This window comes from Magallana gigas, chromosome 4 (assembly GCF_963853765.1).
Source record: "Magallana gigas chromosome 4, xbMagGiga1.1, whole genome shotgun sequence".
In the NCBI taxonomy this organism is placed as follows: domain Eukaryota; kingdom Metazoa; phylum Mollusca; class Bivalvia; order Ostreida; family Ostreidae; genus Magallana; species Magallana gigas.
The window spans coordinates 56403079-56425095 of record NC_088856.1 but is presented as its reverse complement, the minus strand read 5'-3'; the positions used below and the strand labels follow the sequence as shown (position 1 = coordinate 56425095).

At 31.4% G+C, this 22017-nt stretch overlaps 1 protein-coding gene and 1 long non-coding RNA gene across 5 annotated transcripts; one reads left to right on the top strand and one right to left on the bottom strand.

The window, feature by feature from the left end:
• Positions 1–7343: 7343 nt before the first annotated feature.
• On the bottom strand, positions 7344–11563 carry LOC105346829 (uncharacterized). 2 transcript variants are annotated; one of them, XR_004597284.2, is made up of 3 exons: positions 11394–11563; positions 10732–10911; positions 7344–7654 (listed from the first exon to the last, which is right to left on the bottom strand). It is a non-coding gene; the product is annotated as an uncharacterized lncRNA (long non-coding RNA). The 2 variants fall into 2 exon arrangements; XR_903296.4 differs by having other exon boundaries at positions 7348–7654; positions 10738–10911; positions 11394–11559.
• LOC117683169 (sulfotransferase 1E1) lies at positions 10921–20800 on the top strand. Of its 3 annotated transcripts, none has more exons than XM_066083169.1 (6): positions 10921–10939; positions 12808–13006; positions 16651–16977; positions 17147–17253; positions 19905–20094; positions 20587–20800. In XM_066083169.1, the coding sequence occupies exons 2-6, from the start codon at positions 12841–12843 to the stop codon at positions 20694–20696; spliced, it is 900 nt and encodes a 299-aa protein (XP_065939241.1). In that variant the 5' UTR covers positions 10921–10939; positions 12808–12840; the 3' UTR covers positions 20697–20800. The 3 variants fall into 3 exon arrangements, with proteins under 3 accessions (XP_065939241.1, XP_034308043.2, XP_065939240.1); XM_034452152.2 differs by lacking the exon at positions 10921–10939 and adding an exon at positions 12466–12625; XM_066083168.1 differs by lacking the exon at positions 10921–10939 and having other exon boundaries at positions 12466–13006.
• Positions 20801–22017: the final 1217 nt, after the last annotated feature.

Below are 22017 nucleotides of genomic sequence, written 5' to 3'. Positions count from 1 at the left end.
TTTACCTTTTAATTGAAAACAACAAATGATATTACTGACAATTTTGATGTCTGTTATATCGTACACACTGAAAAATAAGCGAGATATCGTGCTCGCTGTACTACAAAATATGACGTCATATGCATCAAAATGATGCATTAAGTTAAGTCATTGAAAGCTATCATGCAGTTTTTTAAAGGAAGAAAAAAAATGTCATAGATTAACGGAAAATTATAAATGAATATTTTGTTTAACATTATTATTATAGTAGAATGCTACCTATATAGTCTTAGTTTCATTTTGTTATAAATATACATGGTATAAAGAGGCAACCTCGGTTTTGTATAAAATATCGTATATCTTAAAGCTGAGTACCGAAATAAATCACTTTATTGCAAGGGCATACACTTACCTGATCCTGACAAACTTTTACATGTGTATTTGAAATTTGCTATGTTACTTAAAAACTTCTTCGATCCTTGTAAAATCTTACAAATTATTATTTTTTTAATGAATTAACCCTGTGACCTTCAAAATTATTCAACATATGCAATATGAATTACGGTTTCTAGTAACAAATAATCTTATCGAAAAAAGCAACGTTTTTCAAAATCCACGATATAACATCAAGTTATTTTATAATTCAGTTGTGAGTTTTGACATGATTATGCCCTTGCAATATTGAATTTTTTAAGTGACCTCAAAACCACAAATACATCTGCTCGTACCATGCGACTGTCATATCACGTGACTACTATGACCATAAAATATTGTACTGTTAAACATGTATATATCTTAGAAGTATAATTCATTTGACTGACTGTTATTGGTTTTAAAAAGGACATGCCAGTTGAACTGAAGTATACGTGTTTTGATCACAAAAATTTGCCGATATTTTTATTGGCCGCCTTTGTACTTTGTACTGCTTATCATTCACTCGCACAACTTGTGAGAGTTATATCATCGATCAATTTAAACATGTTTGTGGGTTTATGTACAATTGATCATACACAAGTAGAGAAAAAAGTATTGTGTTAAAATATCAAATTCTCTATTTTTGCATTATGATGCAAAGGCGGTATAAATCAATATTATGTAAATTATTATTGCTTTTTGCATTACATTCAGAGAAGAAAATGTTTGGGATTTGTCATGTGCACACACAACTTAATGTGTCCAAATGCATTAACGGTATCAGTATTTTGATTTTCTTAGATTTACCTTACCAGACATTCTCTCTTCTGGGGTCATCCTTTTGTAAGCGTCCAGAGCGACGTCACTGGCCGTCTCAGCAAAGAGACAAGGAAGACAGAAAATAAGAACAAATGCAGCCTTCATCCTAATGTTAAAAAGCAAACAAAACTTCAGGTGAAGAGGAATGGAAATAAACCTTTAAGTATGTACAATGTACATGTATAAACCAATTCACTGCATAAAGAATGGCGCGATGTGGACTGAACAACGATAAAAACCTAAGTTTTTTTTCGGGTAGAAATGTAGTTGTTCTACCTTAAAAAAAGATGTTGATATATAACATATCAGTTGTTCAGTGTAAGTTTACATCTTGATTCATTTAAACAACACCTGTTAATTATATTGTTTTTTTACCATTCTACTTGTAAAGACTTCGATTTTGCAATGTAAAGTTGCTGTGCGACAGAATACACTGTTTACACTAATAGCCTAAGCATTCTAAGACCCCGTTATTTAGTTGATAGTACATATTGTTGTGGGAATTGTTTAAGCATTCTAAGACCCCGTTATTTAGTTGATAGTACATATTGTTGTGGGAATTGTTTAAGCATTCTAAGACCCCGTTATTTAGTTGATAGTACATATTGTTGTGGGAATTGTTAAAGCATTCTAAGACCCCGTTATTTAGTTGATAGTACATATTGTTGTGGGAATTGTTTAAGCATTCTAAGACCCCGTTATTTAGTTGATAGTACATATTGTTGTGGGAATTGTTAAAGCATTCTAAGACCCCGTTATTTAGTTGATAGTACATATTGTTGTGGGAATTGTTTAAGCATTCTAAGACCCCGTGATTTAGTTGATAGTACATATTGTTGCGGGAATTGTTTAAGCATTCTAAGACCCCGTTATTTAGTTGATAGTACATATTGTTGTGGGAATTGTTTAAGCATTCTAAGACCCCGTTATTTAGTTGATAGTACATATCGTTGTTGGGATCGTTTAAGCATTCTAAGACCCCATTATTTAGTTGATAGTACATATTGTTGTGGGAATTGTTAAAGCATTCTAAGACCCCGTTATTTAGTTGATAGTACATATTGTTGTGGGAATTGTTTAAGCATTCTAAGACCCCGTGATTTAGTTGATAGTACATATCGTTGTGGAAATTGTTTAAACATTCTAAGACCCCATTATATAGTTAATAGTACACATTTTGTGGAAATTGTTTTAAGAGGGTGTACATGTATGTGTTTAACTTAGTTGGGGCTACCCTCCAACTATATTTTTTACATTTACGATTTCTATATAAACATGTATAAAAGTGGAATTTAAACGCATATATACTCATATAATTCAATAATAATGACATAGTGTGCATGTCTATTTAGTCTGCAAGAATGCCATCTCATAAAACATTTTAATATACGTTAATTTATGCAAATACGTTGAATACCTTGATAACAGGATGACATTGGACATCTAATTTTAACGTTTAATTATTCTGCCTATTAAGAAATAAAGATCTACAATTTATCTTTTCTTAAAGAAAAATGACATTAGACCCACTTCTTATATAGACGTATATGATAATATTTTTTGTGACTACAAAGGAAAAACACCAAGCCATGTTAGTTCTTAAATTATAACAAAATGGTTCATACTGTTTTTTTTTTTTTTAGATATTGATGTTAATTACATTAAGTGAAGTGAGGTCATCAAAATTTAAATTCATTTAGATTCCCTGGACATTGCAACATTTAGTTGATAACGCATAGCAAGGAATGATTGCATTTGCAATATATGCATTAATTAAATACAATGCACGGAGACAATATAAAAAAGTCTATCACATCACAATCTTTAAGTTAGCCTGTAGTCCTATTGCATGTAAAAAACCAAAGATATAAGTATTTTAAAGGGACTTGGAAACGATTTGAGCTCAAAATTTTAATTTTAATTTTTCCATTTTTAATGTTTAGAATGGGTAATATGACTATTTTTAATGCTTTATTAAAATTTGAAAGTCAGATATGGAGTTATAAACAAGATACAGAGTTTGGAATTTTTGTTTTGTAAACAAAGCTCGAGTCTTGTAATTGTTTACATAAGTGTTTTAATGGTATGAGTTTCAATCAAATGTTGCTTTCTTCGATTGATAATATATTTTAATTTTATAAACACATTGAACAAGTTTGCCTTGTTTCTTACGAGATATTTTGGCAAAGAAATACTATACATTATTTGACTCGAGCTTTGTTTACATTACAATGAATTGTTACCTCTGTATCTCTCTTATAAGTTAAATAATAATATTCAAATTTTGGTCAATCATTCAAAATGTGCAAGAAAACCATTTTATATCTAAAAAAAAATAAGAAATAAAATTTTGACTAAAATCGTGTCCAAGTCCCTCAAAATGGTTTGTTTTGTCGGACGTGAATGCAAGCTATAATGCACAATATCTGGCGATTTAAATGATGTAATACGTGTATATATTTTGGTCGTCTGTTACGGTTTCGGATTTAAATGAATTAGTTTTGTGGCCAACTAAGATAAAATTCTTGCAACACATTTTATCAATATAAAACATCCATATACATAGTCTGTGAGCACGTAGTGTTATCCATAAACGTATATTTTCAGATTATGTTGTTTTGCAATGAGCCTCTCTACTGCCTGGAAATAGCCGCCATCACAAGTAGTCTTATAGTTTCCTGAAAACTTAGATGTTCCCTCATTTTAGTTAAACTTTGACCTTACCTGATGTCGAGTCTCGGTCGGTGTACAGAAAAGGTAGTTCTTGTCGTCTTATATATCACTTCATGTCAAAGGTTATCTGACCAAGTACAAAATTGGCACATTTGCAACATTTTCGTGAAGTCCCGTATTCTGTTAACAATATTGACATTATGCTGGTTCAGACAGATATATATATTCACCTAAAGTCTCTGGAGCAATGGAAATGACATCTTTTCGGGGCAGGTCTATTTAGAGTTATATAGTGAGAATATACTACGAACTATAACAATTACTGATAAAGTCCCTTTGTTGTATTATTGGTGATTCATTTATATAACTCAATCGATCAATAATTAAAACATTAAGGTAAAATATATCTCAAAAAATTGATTACGCCATTAATATAATTATTCATTCACTTAAAACCAGATAAACCAGATCACCGCTACAGTTAAATAAATGCAACAATCACATATGACAGACATAAAAGATAAACACAAAGTGCATCTAAGCCACTTTGTCAATGGACTGTTCATCTGAACGGATTTGAAAGGTAGCAAAACGGCAGCGATACGCTACTCATTCACTTGTTACTATGTAGTCAGTGTTGAAATGACTTGGTGATTGATAGTTTCGGTAAATTTAACACAATTGTATGTTAACTGTAATATGTTTATGCATATATGTATATAGTTAGTATTTTCCTATTTGCTAAAACTAGAAAAGGTATCGAAGCTTTTATCATTTTTTAAAACCCATTTTCTTCATTTAGCGTGAAACTGATTTTTGTGGATTTTGGTGTGTTTTTTTTTTTTTGCTTTTGCTGTTTGCTTTTTATATTTTTAGCGTTGATTTTAAGGAATTTAATATATAAAGAATGGATAAATAACAATTTGCGATATCACTGTGATAAAGCATGGTCGATACTAAATGTTACGTGATTTCTAATTGATAGGATTTGATCTAATATGGACTCTTCGACATAATGAATAATACTGTTACTGGTCTGGGGTCTAAACTCAGTAAGAACATCTTATATTTTTTTAAGCTGCTCAGGGTGCAGTTAGAGTGATTTTAACATATTGTTAACTAACAGTCTTCTATTACATGCTATCTTGAATCGTCCGCAGTAACTGGAATTCTTTGGTTTAAAGAAGCGTATACTATAGAAGGCAAATATAATCTACATATTGGTGGATAGTTTGAACGTCTGTGACAATGACTTTTGTCAATATATTTCATTTTGAATAACATGCAAATTATACTGAAAAAAGAATTTAGGCATTCACAAACCATCTTTTGATTATGCTATTTTTGTTTATTACTGGTATTCATTTTAAATATGCATACTCTAGATACATGTATCAGTTGTAAGGAAAGAAAACATGAACATGTCTTGCACATTTTGGGGGGTGGGTGTGTATTTGAAGTTTTAACGCGGTAGATCTAATAAAAGATGACCTGTGTTTTTTGTGTTTATTGTATCCTTTTAAGACCCATGAAGATAAGTGAAAGAGAAACGTCATACTACATCAGTTCATTTTCAAATAAGTGAATAAATGTAGAAATGAAGATTTATTTCCTTTTTATTATGTTTTACACAAAATGTTATTTCTTTTTTTTTTTTTTTTTTTTTGTCAAAACATGGATTATGTATAAAATTTACTTTACTAGACCTTTAGCATGCTTATTAATGTTTACAGCTATTGGATTTCCATGGTTCAGGACGGGGTCGGGCAGTTTAATTCACAGATGTTCAACAATGTCATTGTGTTTACAAAAATATATAATAACACATATTTTGTTATTTTTTATTGTTATATACTTTCATGTTTAATACTTTCATGTTTAATACTGAAATCTGATTGGTTTAGATGCAGTTCATAATCTGTTCTAGTACCCTCAGCGTTAGCAACGGGTAACATTAAGAATTGTTACATGCGCGAAAATCATGCGCGTACGGTTCGGCTTAGAATTCACGTTATTCCTATCTAAAAGCAGTGATGTTTTCTTTAACATTAAGACATTCAGTATAACAAAATAAATAGTGCCTGTTTGGGAGGATAACAGTTGAAATTGACACCCCTCGAAAACCATTGTCAACCTCTGCTTCGCGTCGGTTGACATGGTTTTCTTGGGGTGTCAATTTCAACTGATACCCTCCAAAACAGGCACTATTTATATAATGACAACCCCCTAAATACTGTCCTTTAACAGACACACATAATTTCACCCGATATATTCAAGCATTGAATGCATTCATATAATGTTTTTAATGGGAATTGTATCACTACTGGCTCTAAAAAGTATTTGAAGTACCAATTTTTACTGATAACGTCTGATATATACTGATAATGTACGGAATTTGCTAAAAATTGCTAATAATTACTTTGTACTGTAATTGCTGAGAATTGCTGATATTTACGTATATCTTTACTGTTATTAATGATAATTTCTGTTTGTGTTCAAAATCACTTGATGTTTATAATTACTACGAATATTTTTAACGTCCAAATCATTGTCTTTTAATTATTAAAAGAGACATCATTCAGATTTAATGCGATATCTTTTCAAGTTTGTGTTATGTAGTTATACGTTTAACTTCGAGTTTAATTTATACATAAATTTGATTATTAAATTGATGGCTTCTTTTGAACTTATTAATAACACAAGAATAAAACTTTCTTAATGGTGTTGAATTTTTTTTTAATTAATGAAATTCTCAACATGATTATGTTTACCTTTAAAATAGAGAATATACCTGATCAGGACTTCAAAATATCGCAATAATCAACATTGTAAATTTTGTAAATTCCCTTACAGAATTGCAGCATAAATGCAGTACATATGCAGCACATTATCAGTATAATATCCCAGTAGACTATCAGTAGAGCTACAGTAGTGCTGCAAATGTACTGCAGAGCTTTTAAATGGAAAAATACAATGAAGCAGCAGTCTTGCAGTATGTATCAAATATGTTAATTAAGACTGCAATTCTAGTGCAAATAGGACTGCCAGGCAGTATATACTGCAAGGCAGTATATGCTGCCCTGCAATAGAATTCTTGAATATCTCTAAAGTCTACTGGCCTGCAGTACTAAATAGTGCTGCTAAGCAGTAGAACTGTTGCAGTGGGTTTCAAATATCTACTGCACAGCAGTACTGTATACCCAAATATGGAAGCGTTGGTTGGCAGTAGAATTGCAGCATGTTTCAAATATTTAAATTAGTACTGCACAGCAGCATTGAGTATCCAAATATGAAAGCTTTGGTTGGCAGTAGAGATGTAGCTTGCTTCAGATATTTCATGTACCCCAGCCGGTAGGACAGCAAAACTACTGACATATAGTGATATACCGTGAATGTGGTTGGCAGCCTTTTAAGAATACAACAACTATTCATAACAACTAAAGTAATATATTCAGGTTTATTACTCTAGATACATATACATTTAATTATAAATAATTTGGAAATATATCTATATTCTCAACACTCATGATAATAATAAAAACATTACAAAACTTCCAGATTATTTCAGTTACTACAGTTATTACAGTAAAACTATTTATAGTATACGCAGTAATTTATAATGTGTATATACACAAGCCTTTATGAACTTTCATTGCTGTACTGCATAGTTAACTTTCCTGCTTTTGGTCCTTGCTAAGTTCAATTTCGCTGCCACTATCTGCTTGGTGAAGGTCCCCTGTTGTAGCGCAAGACTTGTGCGCTAAAAAATCTGAAAACAAATTAATGAAAATAATATATTTAAATTAAAGCATCATTAATTTAAAACATGTTAGGTCTAAAGTGTTTCTTAAAATGCAGGCCATTTAAGAATTGTATTTATACAGAGAGATACAGGAATGAAAAAAAAACCCTAGATGGAACTCTTTTATGAATGCATGGAAGGAGGTATAAAAAGCGTTAGATGTACAACACTGATATCAAGTGATACGACAAAAGAGTCAGATACAAATAATTCCATAGATTCTTAACCAATAGAATAGTAATAACTATGAAATGAAAGTTTTTAAAAAAAAAATAAGTTACACAATTTTAATATTTAAAATGAACAGGTCAAAACTTAAAAACCTTGAAAAAATGTATTTTAAATAATTCATAACTTAACTTTGACTTGTACAATTTGCATTTTAGAATGCCACTTTCATAGTCTACAAATTTAACTCTCAAACTCTCGAACTATCTGGCCATTTTCACCATCTCAACAGCATCTATTTAAATTGACTTATATGTGATATTATACATTAAGAGAAAAATAATTCAGATTACATGTGGTTCTGTTTAAGTGTTAAAATCATAAATAATCATATCGTCATCTATAACTATTAACACTTCACATTGAGCATAATTTCTATACATTTAACCTATAGCGACATCAGCCCCGTGGCTGTTACATTCTAAGCCGTGTACATAGCCAACACTCTGTTTGACCAAAACAAATAAACTATTCATCATAACTTAATGTTAATTATATGGCTGTCGAAGCGCTTAATATAAATACGTCAACATTAAAGAATCGACCAAAAATGTCAAACTGGTGTTAATTTCAGCAAATGATTCAATGAATAAAATTCATATAGCAAATCATTGTTCGTCACCTTTTTCGACTACCTGTAATTAAAAATACGGCCAAGTCGGCTACATAACCTGGTTACAAACGTTAACCTAACAAACGAAATATCCCAAAGGTAGGTTTTTTCCATCCAGTGCTCGGTGTAAAAAATTACCCTTTAATATCTTCTCAGTCAGCAAAACTTTCTAGTGACAAACCAGTCGGAACGTCTATATAAAGGAGTAGAATTAAGTGTGTATTCCCTTTACCAGTTTGGGACACCACGATATTATAGTTATTGAATAAAATGTACACAATAACATAGTTACACAGAATCTTTTGATTGTTACAAACGACAAGTCAATACAGATCAATAAAACTCACACCAACGAAAATAATCAATATCAAGTAATTTAAGTCAAAAAATATCACTACCAATAATACTCGAAAATCAAATTAAAATTCAATCATGATTAATGAATGTCGACCAAAATTGTCAACTGGTTGATAATAAAAGATCAATTTAATTCAAATAGTATGTCCATGATTAAATGGCAATGTCTACAAAACATATTTAAGACTTTTATAAAACACAAAAGCATACTTTCTTAGTTGACAAAGTCACGCATACAAAGAGTTCATAATAAAGTTTTTTCGGTGTCCACAGAATAACAGCCAGTCCAAGGAAGGCGTATCGGTGATCGGGATAATGTGTACATAATTCAGAGTTCACGAATTCTAATTGCAGTTTGCAGTTCTCAAGAACTGATTTCAGATTATTAAATTTTACACCACTTATTTTAATTCGCTCCTTTTACATTGCGAGATGCATTGCATACACAATATTTATTTGTATATCAACGGCATTTACGGATGGCGAGGTGACATCTCGCAGAACATCTGCTGCATTCATCTATTCCTTAGACAAAAACTAGTTTTCTTCAAGGTATTTAAGTGTCAATTCCGAGTCCGGTCTGTAACATCCAGGCCATGGTAAATCATAGTTCCTTCCCCTTCACTCAGTTGGTGCGCTAGTACTGCAACAGATTTTGCGAGCTACCAGTTCCAATTCGTCGGGGTTTCTAAGGAGTCGGGCGTCCTTCACCAAGAATTACGTCTCTAAAGTCTCGTTAAAGTTTCGTTGCCCACGATTCACAATTTACGAAAAGTCCGCCAGAGCTTTTCTCATCTCTGTCACTACCCCCTTTTCGACAACCTGACCAGCAACCACAGTTAAAAAAACCGCAAAAAAACAAAAACCTAAATACATCCCATACAAACTGATAATTCAATAGATTGTAAATTACTGTTTTCTGGCAATTCCGCCATGAGTGTGTTCATAGGGAAATCCTTTCTGCCTTTTAATTTGTCAGGATTCTGAAATTGGCATGCTTCGGGACACTTTAGGTATTTACAATGAAACGAAAAAACAACAACATGTCCTTAATTTAAGATATTTATCGTTATATTTTATCAATTGTTTTTACAATTAATCTTAAATATCTAAATTTTCAGTCGTCGATTCATATATTTCGAACTGTTAAATCTTCTAACTCCGCATTCACAAATTTCTTGGTGCTACGTTTGTTTTTTACTAGTTAGTGGTATTTCATTATCCGGTCAAAGGCGTGTAATATATAATTGTTATGCACAATTCATGTGTTAATGCGATTACGAGTAATTTTGGGGATCTAGGTTCCGATACCCATAATTTTTCCCATTAAGGTTAGAACTACTTCAGAGGACCCTCCCTCAGCCACGTCATGATTATAAATATCTAAAGTCGATCATTGTCCCTATTTTCAGTCTCACTTTAACAAGAACGTCTCAAGAGGGCATCATCGATAATTCCGGTATCTAATCTATCAGGATTACTAGACATCTAAAGTTAAATAACTTACTTTCCCAGTTTTTTACCAATTGCTTTATTCATTCTTCTGCGTATAATATTATATGCAAAGCTTAGGAATATTCAATATCTTTTTTTTATTTAAAAAACGTTATATCATTTCTTTAATCACGTCAGCCTTTGTCCGTCATAATAACAAGACAATTTTCTACATGCTGTTGTACACTAACAGTTAGATTTCTATGCAGTTTGGGGACTGGTTTACGCAGTTTGGGGTTAGGGGTGAAGCATAAACCTACTTTATCCTTCATTTCAAAAATGTCTATATCTTCGTCTACGGGTACGTTTGGGGAACCTAAGGGAATCTCATAGTTTTGATCATTGTGTTTACCTTTACCTGCTCCAGGTTTGCATCCGATCCTGACTCCACAGACTGATCCTGCTTATCGTTAAACTGTCTTCTTCGTCTGAAAAATCTTCTCGTGTTGTTTGAACTGTATGGCTCTTCGACATCATTTTCCATAGATACTTCCTCTTCCGGTGGCAACACATAATTGGTTTTTCTATAGAACTGAAAGAAACCAAAAGAACAAACTTAGGTGGTATATATCTCATTGAATGCAGATTGTTCTGAATTGACATTTATTTCTGTCTAAGAAAAGATAACGTCAGTGTGTCTCCATCGACGCATGAGTTCTAAGTATAGACTGAATTTTTCTTGTTCTTAAAAAAGATCCAATGTCGACTAATTAATATAGAGTAACATATTTTAAGTCAAAGTTTCAACATTAATGTGCAAAATTTAAAGTTTTTCTCAACAAATCGTTGTAGAGAGGATATCTATGAACCCTCTTCATATTTTTCAGATATTTAGATCTTCAAAAAATATGCAGTTCGACAGCTCTTCTTAGTGATTAAAAAGGCATAGTTTTATACTTGTATCATAGGGGCATCGTGTCCCCTCTACACTCTATAACATATATATATAATTATACACAAGGGAAGAATCGAAAGTAGAACACGATTTGTAAACAATGTCAAAAAACAACTTACTTCACAAAAGTTACGCAAATCCTCGCAAATGTTGTCAAAAAACACGTTCACACTCAAATATTCCTAATACACTCAGTAAAAAGCATTTTTATCCCATTAAAACCGCTGTCTGCTGCAGAAACCCAATCTCTTCGCCCAAGAAAAGATAACTCTGTACTTTCGCCATCCGAAAACTCTCGGGACCATCTATATGTTCAGTCATGATACATTGTAAAATTCCGCTAAACACCAATAACAAAACAAAGAAATAAATTTTATACATGTCATCTGCAGATCTGAATTTGCAGCGGGGGTAGGGGTGAATTTTGAATGATGGACAATCTTATTTTTAAAATAAATAAGTAGAATTCAATTTAAAATGTCAAAATATATGTATAATTTTTTATATAATGTTCAGATCTGCTGTCACAATGTATATTTATGGTGAATATATTTGTGGTCTTAAATATAATGATAGGAAATTTGAGAACAATGAATTGTTCGACCTACTACTGCAATTACTTTATACAGACCACTAGAGCAAGACCATTTGATTTAGAAGAAAAAGACTCGTATAGTTTAAATTTAAGTAAGGAATATATTTAGTAATTTTAGAATGAACAATTAATGATGATGAAAAAGTGTAGAAACAGTTTTTACTTTTAAATATTATTTCTCTTCTCTAAAATGTTAATGAAAAACTGCGTTAGTGTTGACATATAATTTTTTTAAATTATTTTTTTATTCAATAATTAAAATATTCATAATTCATTTATTGTCTTTGCAACCCATTTCTTCAAAATTAATTGTCGTTGCCTAAGAATTTCAGCATTGTTTGAATTGTCAACATCAAATTACTAGTATATGTACATTTCTACAAAAGATTTAAAAATGATAGGAAAGATATTTGTTTTTAAACAATTTGCATATTAAATTACGCTAATTAAAGTACATGCCAAATATATCGGAACGAATGTTACTATGCCTACGGTAGTTACATAAGACGGAAATATCCCCAGACATTTTACAGTTTATGTTTACCGCCGACATTTCTACTATCATTACTGAAAATATAGAGAGAGAAAGTACAGAGTTATCTTTTCTTGGGCGAAGAGATTGGGTTTCTGCAGCAGACAGCGGTTTAATGGGATAAAAACGCTTTTTACCGAGTTTATAAGGAGTATTTGAGTGTGAACGTGTTTTTTGACAACATTTGCAACATTGTGTGCGAGGATTTGCGTAACTTTTGTGAAGTAAGTTGTTTTTTGACATTGTTTACAAATCGTGTCCTACTTTCGATTCTTCCCTTGTGTATAATTATATATATGTCATAGAGTGTAGAGCGGATACGATGCCCCTGTGCGTCAGGTCTTATGAACTTAGCCAAAAAGTATGTCAATTTATTCGTTTTTTGCCATTCCGTTATATCAAACAGACAGAGCGGGGTTGCTTCTCAATTCAATCAAATATGGAAGAGACATCCAAACCAAAACCTACTGGACCCGTTGTGTTTGATGGAATGGTCGTTCCGCCGTTCCCGCCACTTTTACAAGATGCCGGGAAACGATTTGAAGAAATAAAAAACATGGAATGCCGGAAAGACGACGTCATTGTAGTCACTTATCCAAAATCAGGTAATTCTAATTTTTCTAACGATAGCACATTGACATAAACAAATACTAGGTTTACATAACGATTTTTTAAAATAAAGTTCAAATTAATATGACTTATTATTCAGTATACAAAGGAGACAAATCTAATTATCTTGATATTTTCATGTCAGTAACCTGTAGAACATTTCAAATTATGAAATGGAAAAAAATCATGATTGATGAACATCGGATATTAGTGGAAATAGATAATAATTTAAATGGATTTTGCTGAGTGTAATGGAACGTCCTAAAGCAAAAACAAAAAATAAAAAAATAAAAAAACAAACAAACAAAACAGAACATTATGCAGCATATACAAAAAGTGGCCTTATTTTCGGTAAAAAGACATCGGGTTGAAAAATAAGTGGGTCTCTGTCATCAACAAAAGAACGTAAATGATAGCAGCGTGTATACAGATTGACGTATTTATCTATTTTATTTAATATTTTAAGGTCAGTAACCTGTTTAACATTTAGAAGGTTATAAAATAGAACAACTTTATGGTTTGTGAACAGTGAATATTCAGTGGTAATTAATAATTATTAAAATGGAATTTGCTTACTGCAATTGAATCTCCTAAAGCAAACAACGGTGTGTTATTTATAGAAATGACCTTAATTTTGGATTAAAAAAAACAACAAACAAACAAACATCGGGTTGAAAATAAGTGGGTCAATTACAAAAACAGGTAATTTCTGTGACCGAGTATAACATAATTAAAATTTGAAATTATCATTTGTTTAGAGAAAGTCTAGGCATACAAGATATAGAAAAAATATTAATTTGTTTATTTATAATCAATAAAAGCTTCTGACTAAATAATTGCTTGATTTTTTAGTCATATTACATCTACAATATATATCGTCTTAAAGCTTGTGCATTTGAACGTTTATAGTCTAGCTAAAGGGTTTCCAAGACATTTCCGAGGGATACTTTAGCATAGATTTTTGCATCTTTGAAGGACGAGCAAATGAGAAAAAATATTGTTGTTGAATAAATTGTAATAGTCTTGTGAAAGTTGATGACAAGGCCTGTAAATGTTTCTTTATTTCCATTACGATTTTTTATCAATTTAACACTCTAAGTAAAAGAATTAATGTTGTAATCCATATTTCCCAACATGCATCTGTTTTTACGTAAATAAGCTGCATTGCTGCTGAATAGAACTGGGTCATTTTTTATACAGAGGCGATAAAACTTATTCAAAAAATATGCCTAAATGTAAAGCAAAATTTTATTCTGTCATGAGAGGACAAGGACTCATTCATTCTATTCTACTGACCTACCGTCAGTAGTTGGTTTGTGTAAAAATTAATAATTAATTTCTTAAATATGAGACCAATGCATTATGAATGTTTGTACGGTGATTTGGCAGTCAGAGTTCAGTGTTCTCATAAATAAAATGCTGTTAATAGATTTCAAATAAATAAAAAATGGATGTTTTTCTTTGTATGGGTCTTTGACTTTTAATTTTCATATAAATGCGCTAGAAATCTTTCTCCCTTATTGTTTTCGTATATTAAATCTTGATGATACGTTTGCCGGTTTGGTTTATGTTGTCAGAAAGAATTTAGGATGCTGAGCAATGTGGGTTTTTTTATGTAGCACATATAATATCCAAACTCATAACAAGATACAGCAAAACTCGTTTAGAGCGAATTTGAGGGGACCACAGAAAAAACTTCGTTATAGCCGTAATTCGTTATACGTTTATAGCGAATTCGCATTTTTTTATAGCGAATTCGCTATAAAACTGCACTTAAGCTGACAATTCTTCAAACTACTGTACGTTAATAGAGACCATCGTCAGTAAAAAGAAATAGTCAATACAATATTTTACTTTATTCATGTGATTGTTCAATTCAACGATATTGTGCGTAATATATAATCTGGGTTTTTTTAAATGTTGTAACTAGCAAAAATAAAGAAATAAAACTTAATTATACGTCATTTAACTTCATACCACAAACTTGCAACCGGATACATGACTGGCAAATTAAAAATAGAACAAATTCAATAAAGATATATATTTATAGAATTTCTTTTAATTGTGGTAGACAATGAAATTGTATGCAATTTATTAACATTTCTTTTATTGTGGCAATCAATAAAAATGAATTAGATTTACAAACATAGATACATGAATATGTGTTCACGGCATAAACCGGTTTTTATCTCGGGCATTATGCCACGTTAAAGTAATCGTCGGGTTTTAACTGCTTTGATTTACTGGCGTGTATGAACTTTTCAATTTCACACAGATAAGTAAAGAGACGTTCTGGGGCATTTTCACTTCTTTCAAGACATTGCCTCAACGAATGAATAGAGTTAATGCCATCGTCCGGATTTGGAAGATCTGTCGATTCTACGAGTTCGTCATCATTGTCGCTATCGGCGCTGTTTGGTTCAGAGTTAACGCCAAGAATATCGTTGACGATGTCATCTTCAGATCTTGTCTCAACACTTATCACGTTCTCGTCCACACGAACAATATCTTCAAATGACCCGTTGAATCTCTGAGCATACAGCGCTAACGGAACATCATCATCGTAAACACTTTACTATTTACATCACTACACAAGACAAATTTAAAATTCTTACGTACATTTTTTAATAAATTTTGTTGAAAAAATATATTCAATATAGGAATTTTCCCGTTTCTTAAATGAATTTTTTAGTGAAAAAAAATTCGTTATAGGAATGATAAAAAAGTTCAAATTTCATCAGCGGGGATCTTAAAATTACTTTGTTATAACCGTAAATTCGTTATAGCCGTGTTCGTTATACGCGACAATTTTATAAAGGATTATATAAGGACTTGGCCGGGACTTGAAAAAAAAATCGTTAAAGCCGTAAATTCTCTATATCCGTGTTCGTTATAAACGAGTTTTGCTGTAATATGTAACACCTTCCTTAAATGAAAAAAAAATTAGATAACAATAATGTTGATCCAAGAACATTCTATTTAGTTACATGTAACATTAACTGCGGGTGGGAATTCATCCTGAGATTCAAAATCTTCCTCCACAAACTGTGAACATGTAAACTTTGTACATCCATTAAAAGTCTCATTTTGATGATGGCAATATAACAATTTAACTCTGTTGCTAAGCGCTTGCAAAAATGCGATGTATATCACTGACGTCAGCAGTGCTGCCCTATCTTGGATGTTTAGAGATAACTCAGCAGGAAAGTAATGTTTTGAACAATATGGCAGCGATAATGGATTGCAAAAAATAGCTATTATCAATGGTTTGTCTTTTTACTGCAAGAGGCTGTGTCTAAATGGTTTTCAGATATCCTTACATGTGTCATACTGACCAATTTGAGCTTTTTTTTCATGTTCGCTGCCTTTAAGGTCAGACGACACGTTCCTCAAGAAACCTTTTGTATCTCCTCGTTATAAAGAGTTCCAAAAAAAATATTAATTTTGTAAATACTTTAAAAATGATCAAAATTTACTTGTAATTGGTAATATGTCTGGATGGTCGAGTGGTTAGAACCGTGGCCGCTCAATGCCTGAAGCATATAGGTTCTAGAGGTCGTGAGTTCAAAGCCCCGCCCCGGCGGAGATGTTTTTCTAAGAAGATTGTCATTTACGTACGTTTTTTTCTGTTCTTGTTTAGGCACGCACTGGGCGTGGGAAATAGTAACCATGTTACTGAAACAAAGAGCGGAATACTCAAAGGAACCAATGGAGTGTTTCTTTTTGGAAGCTATGCCAGATTTCAATTTTGTGCATAATTTGCCTTCCCCTAGGATCTTCAACACGCACATTCCTATTCGATGGTTTCCAAAGCAGCATATCGAAAATGGCGCGAAAATTGTCCACGTTCTAAGAAATCCTAAAGATATCGCTGTGTCAATGTATCACCACTTCAAAAATGTTGGGATGCTTGGCGATGTCGAAAACTTTCAAATCTTTTTGGAAAAGATGTTCATGAATCCAAAAGGTAAGACAAAGACAAATATTAATACAGAGAGGGAGCAAGAAGGATGTTTGAAGAAATGTTAATTGGTTAACGTTGGTTGTAGAGTTTACAATCAAAAGATTTTGGGGTTTTCTTCTTCTTACAAATGTCAATTGATAAAGCAGAAATTAAAACATATTTTATTTGATAGCTCAAGTTATGGATGGATGGTTTAAGTTTGAGAAGGACTTTGAAAAAGCAAAAAAGAACGACAAACGTGGAGCTATTATCACTGTTCATTATGAGAGCTTAAAAAAGGTAATTTCAATAAAAAGCTAATGACTCCATTTTGGCTACTCCATTTTGTGGCTATTACAAAAGCAAATTATTTTTGTTAACACCAGTATCATTGACGTGTTTAGAAAGAAAACCGTTTTGTTTTATAAATATATTAGGTTAATTAAAGCTGCATATGTTTTGTGGACTATAAAAGTAGAAAGAAATATTTAAAACAAATTACTCTTCATTTTAGAAATCATGGTATTAAACTTATTTGCTTTATCAACTGCTAATGACGAAGTCGCATAATAATCAAACCTGTCTTGCTTGGGGGGGGGGGGGGGGGGGGGCGAATCCTCATAAGTGGCGAAATAACGCGGTCTCATCTTATGCAGAGTTTGTTTTCCAGAAAACGTTTCCTCGTTAAAAACCGCAATGCCAATTATTATACATATTTTTAGCACATTTATCATTTTAAAGCGTATATAAATGAAGTTTTATATAAAATAGGAACAAGCAGCTTTCAGGAATTTTGCTTTAAATAGGTCTTACCCTTTATAATGATAACACTTTTTAGAGAATTAATTGACCATAATATGAATATATCTATAAAAAAAAAACCACTTCGCAATCTTTTTAAGTTTCATTTTAAAATGTTTTGTGTGAATGTTTGTTGCAACCACTATTGAAATAAAACCACTATTGAAATAAATTATTTCAATAGTGGGTGGGAATGCATTTCATTAGAAAAATCACTTTGCAACCACTATTGAAATAAAACCACTATTGAAATAAATTATTTTTATAGTGGTTGGAAATGCATTTCATTTGAAGAATCACTTTGCAACCACTATTGAAATACAACCACTATTGAAATAAATTATTTAAATAGTGTTCCGGGATGTATTCCATTTTGAAAATCAATTTACAGACACTGTTGAAGTAAAACTACTGTTAAAAAAAAAAATTCAATCGTAGCTTAGAATGAATTTCTTTATAAATATCACTTTGAAAATTTATATATTTTTCTTTTAATTTCTCTTTCCACAAACATTTCATGTCCTATGGATATTGTATATTATTTGCACAATAGTGAACATCTTTTTAATTGCCAGAACTTCTATTCAAACCCCCTGCAGCTGTATATTGAATAATTAATTATTGATAAATATTATTATAAATATCACTATTAAAATATATTATTTCAATAGTGGTTAAGGATGCGTTTCATTTCAACCACTTTTGAAATAATTTATTTCAATAGTGGTTAGGGATACCTTTCATTTCAACCACTATTGAAGTAAAGTATTTCAATAGTGGTTGATGATGCATTTCATTGTTATGTCAATTATTATGTCTGTTTGTAACACTTTCCTTTCTGCTAGGGGAGTTTCTGAATATAAGATGTATGTCTTATGAGATGATAAATTCCTTTTTGATTATGATGTTCTTTGATTTACCTCTATATGGTCATGTTTCCCATACCACCTGTCATCTGGAACCGAAAGTGTCATGCACAGTCGGAATAATAGGCATTAAAATGACATGCATCTCCACCACTATTGAAATAGTTTATTTCAATAATGGTTGTAATGAACCACATCCTTAACCATAATTGAAATACTTTACTTCAATAGTGGTTGTAATGAAATGCACACCTAACCACTATTGAAATAATTTATTTCATTCAATATTGGTCATAATGAAGTACATCCCCAACCACTATTGAAATTATTTATCTCAATAGTGATATTCATTATAACATATATCTATAATGACATGTAAGCTATAAAATATTTTTTAATATGCAGGGGTTTTGAATAGAAGTTATTGCGTTGTCCTCTGGTACGAATAATTTACAATTTTCATAAAACCTGATATATCTATAGAAAGAGAAATAGGTAAAGAAAAAACATGAAAACAATTCTATATGTTAATCTGCGAGGATTGGTTATTTCTGCACAACAATAAAAATCCTAAAGTAAGTACATTTATTTCACAGTCTTGATAATCATTACCGTAAAATATGCAAGTCTTTAGTACCTTAATTGTGTATTTGAAATTGTTTGTTAGATAAAAACAAATGTATTTGCATGTTTATTTGCGAGAATTGGTTATTAATTTCTACACAGCAGTGAAAATTGCAACATACTTGTGCATTTGAAATTATTCATTAGATTTCTTTTATTTCAAAATAGTTTGCAAATATGATATTCAACTTCTTTTTTCCAAATGTGTTACATTAGTGATTACATAGTTATATCTATAAAGTAATTCATTCCCATCTACGATTGAAATAATAAATCTACTAGTAGTTGAACTTTAATGGTGTTTGTAAAGTAGTTCTTTTAATGAAATACATCCCGAACTTCTATTAAAATCATTACTTCAATAGTAGTAGTGGTTGCAAAGTGATACTTCAAATGAAATGCATTCCCAACCACTATTGAAATAATTTATTTCAATAGTGGTTTTATTTCAATAGTGGTTGCAAAGTGATTTTTCTAATGAAATGCATTCCGAACCACTATTGAAATAATTTATTTCAATAGTGGTTTTATTTCAATAGTGGTTGCAACATTTGTTGCAACAATGTTTTTAATTAAACTTTAAAGAAAAACAAACTAATAAAAGGTCATATATAATGATGTGCTAAACAAAGATATACCAATTACTTTGTACACTTTCAGAATCCAGTTCAAGAAACCAAACGACTGGCTGAGTATTTGAATGTTGAACTTAGTAAGGAAGAAATCACAGAAATATCGGATAAATGTAGCTTCAAGAAGCTAAAGCTGGCCAGTCAGACTGTCAAAGACAACTCATTAGTGGCGAATGTTGAACTTTTTAAAAAGACGGAGCCGTTTGTTCATAGGAAAGGTATGGATTTTATCACCATATATTTACATTTTTCCAGTGTCTATGCCTGTGATAAAACTACGTATCGATTTTTACTAATTAACTCATAAAGCCAAATTGAAGCGGCAGCAGGGTTTGCTTATTCATATTTAAACATTTAATTGTACGATGGTGGAAAATTATATAATTAAAATAATAAGGAATCATTCTTTGAATATTATGAGATGATAATTTCGGTCGGGCGTGATCAAATCTATCATAACGCCTTTCGAGCTTTATTGGATTTGATCACGCCCCGACCAAAATTATCACCTCATAATACTCAAAAATGAATCCTTATTCCTTATTTAATAGAAATAACAAATATTGAGTTTGATGCACTAAGCATACTGCAATAGAGTAGTGATAAACATTTTGTCTTAATTTGATTTTTATGTATTTACATAGCCAAACAGATTTCGCGATTATTGAACAATTTTATGACCCAGGAATAGATATGTTCTTCTGTTTCAGGAGAAATCGGAGACTGGAAGAACCATTTTACCGTTGCTATGAATGAAAATTTCGATGCAATCTTCAAGGAGGAAATGAAAAATTCTAATATCCAAGTGCAATTCGAGTGACAATTGGTGTTGAAAGTACCAATTCAATCTACGTTTATTTTGGAACGAATATCAATTATATGTATTAGGTGACGTCGAAAAGGAAGCATAAAAAAGAACCCGTTTCATATCTTCCTTTTTTTTTGTTTAAGGTAGTTTTAGATGTTGGAAGTGCTCACTTCTTGCAAAGCACATTGCATAACTAGGTCACAAATTGAAAGTATTTTGATTTTTTTAGTGCATTGGTTTTTAAGGCGTCGAGCTAATGCTCGGCAGCCTTCTAGCGATCGTCTGGATTGGCAATCGTCCAAAAATTCACGCGCTGCACCGCCTTTTAAATGCGCATAAGAAATAAGTTCTTAAAAGTATTAAATGTATTACAAAATTTTTATTCCATTTATTCAACTAAATTGTGTACAAAAAACCCAACTTTGCCTCCCTGGTGATTGACAACTCATTGCATAAGAATAAATTTGCTTAATCAAGAAATGGCGGATGAATACAATCAGGCCTAAGTGTAAAGATTCACTAGATATTATTTTAGTTTATCGCTTACATTTTAATTGGATACCGTGCCCGATAGAAATAACATTTTAGATGTAAATTTATTTGTTATCGGGCACGGTCTCCAAAATAAATGTAAGCGATAAACTTATCTAGTAATTTCGTTGCAAAAGATAAACTCGATAATGCAGTTAGTTTGGTCGAGCATTTTAGATAGCACGTGTTGTGGATTTGTTTGTAAACAACCATACCGTTTCAAACGGGAATTGAAATAAATAAATGTAGGTTTTATTATTATAATTAGGGACACACTGTTATGTATTCAAATTATGAACCTGTGAAAGTTGTTCAAAGACTGTTTGAAGCAGAAAGAAACAAATTATTTTTGAACTTTGGAATTTCTTCGATTTTTGCAATTATGATGAGTTATTGTATTAAAAAAGCACCACTACCTATTTTATAAGAAAATATACTGATTTTTGTTTTTAAAGCAGCAGAGAACATAATTCATATACTTTCTATTCTAAGTCTAATATCATTTGATATGACTATTAGTACAGAAATTCAAATTATTGGTATCATTCTATATAAAAGAAAAAAATTTCAGCTCGACGCCTTTGTGGCCGTTCCGGCCTTTGATTTAAGCTAGTAGTCGTTCGCTTGCAAATAAGAATTAAAAATCTGGATGAAATAGAGTAATCTAGGATAACAGATAATATAGAAACATTTTTTTTTTCACATTGCATTGCTTGGTTACATATTCAAAGGATTTGTTATTTTAATTGCGATGATTTTTAAGACAGTGCCCATTTGCTTGCAAAATGAACTCAAAACGTAG

Bases quoted from the DNA above. Each gene is read 5' to 3' on its own strand.
- LOC117683169 (XM_066083168.1), top strand. From the start codon at position 12,724: ATGCCCCTGTGCGTCAGGTCTTATGAACTTAGCCAAAAAGTATGTCAA. The intron at 13,007-16,650 runs GTAATTCTAATT...GTTCTTGTTTAG, and splicing joins AGTCACTTATCCAAAATCAG to GCACGCACTGGGCGTGGGAA. The intron at 17,254-19,904 runs GTAATTTCAATA...GTACACTTTCAG, and splicing joins ATTATGAGAGCTTAAAAAAG to AATCCAGTTCAAGAAACCAA.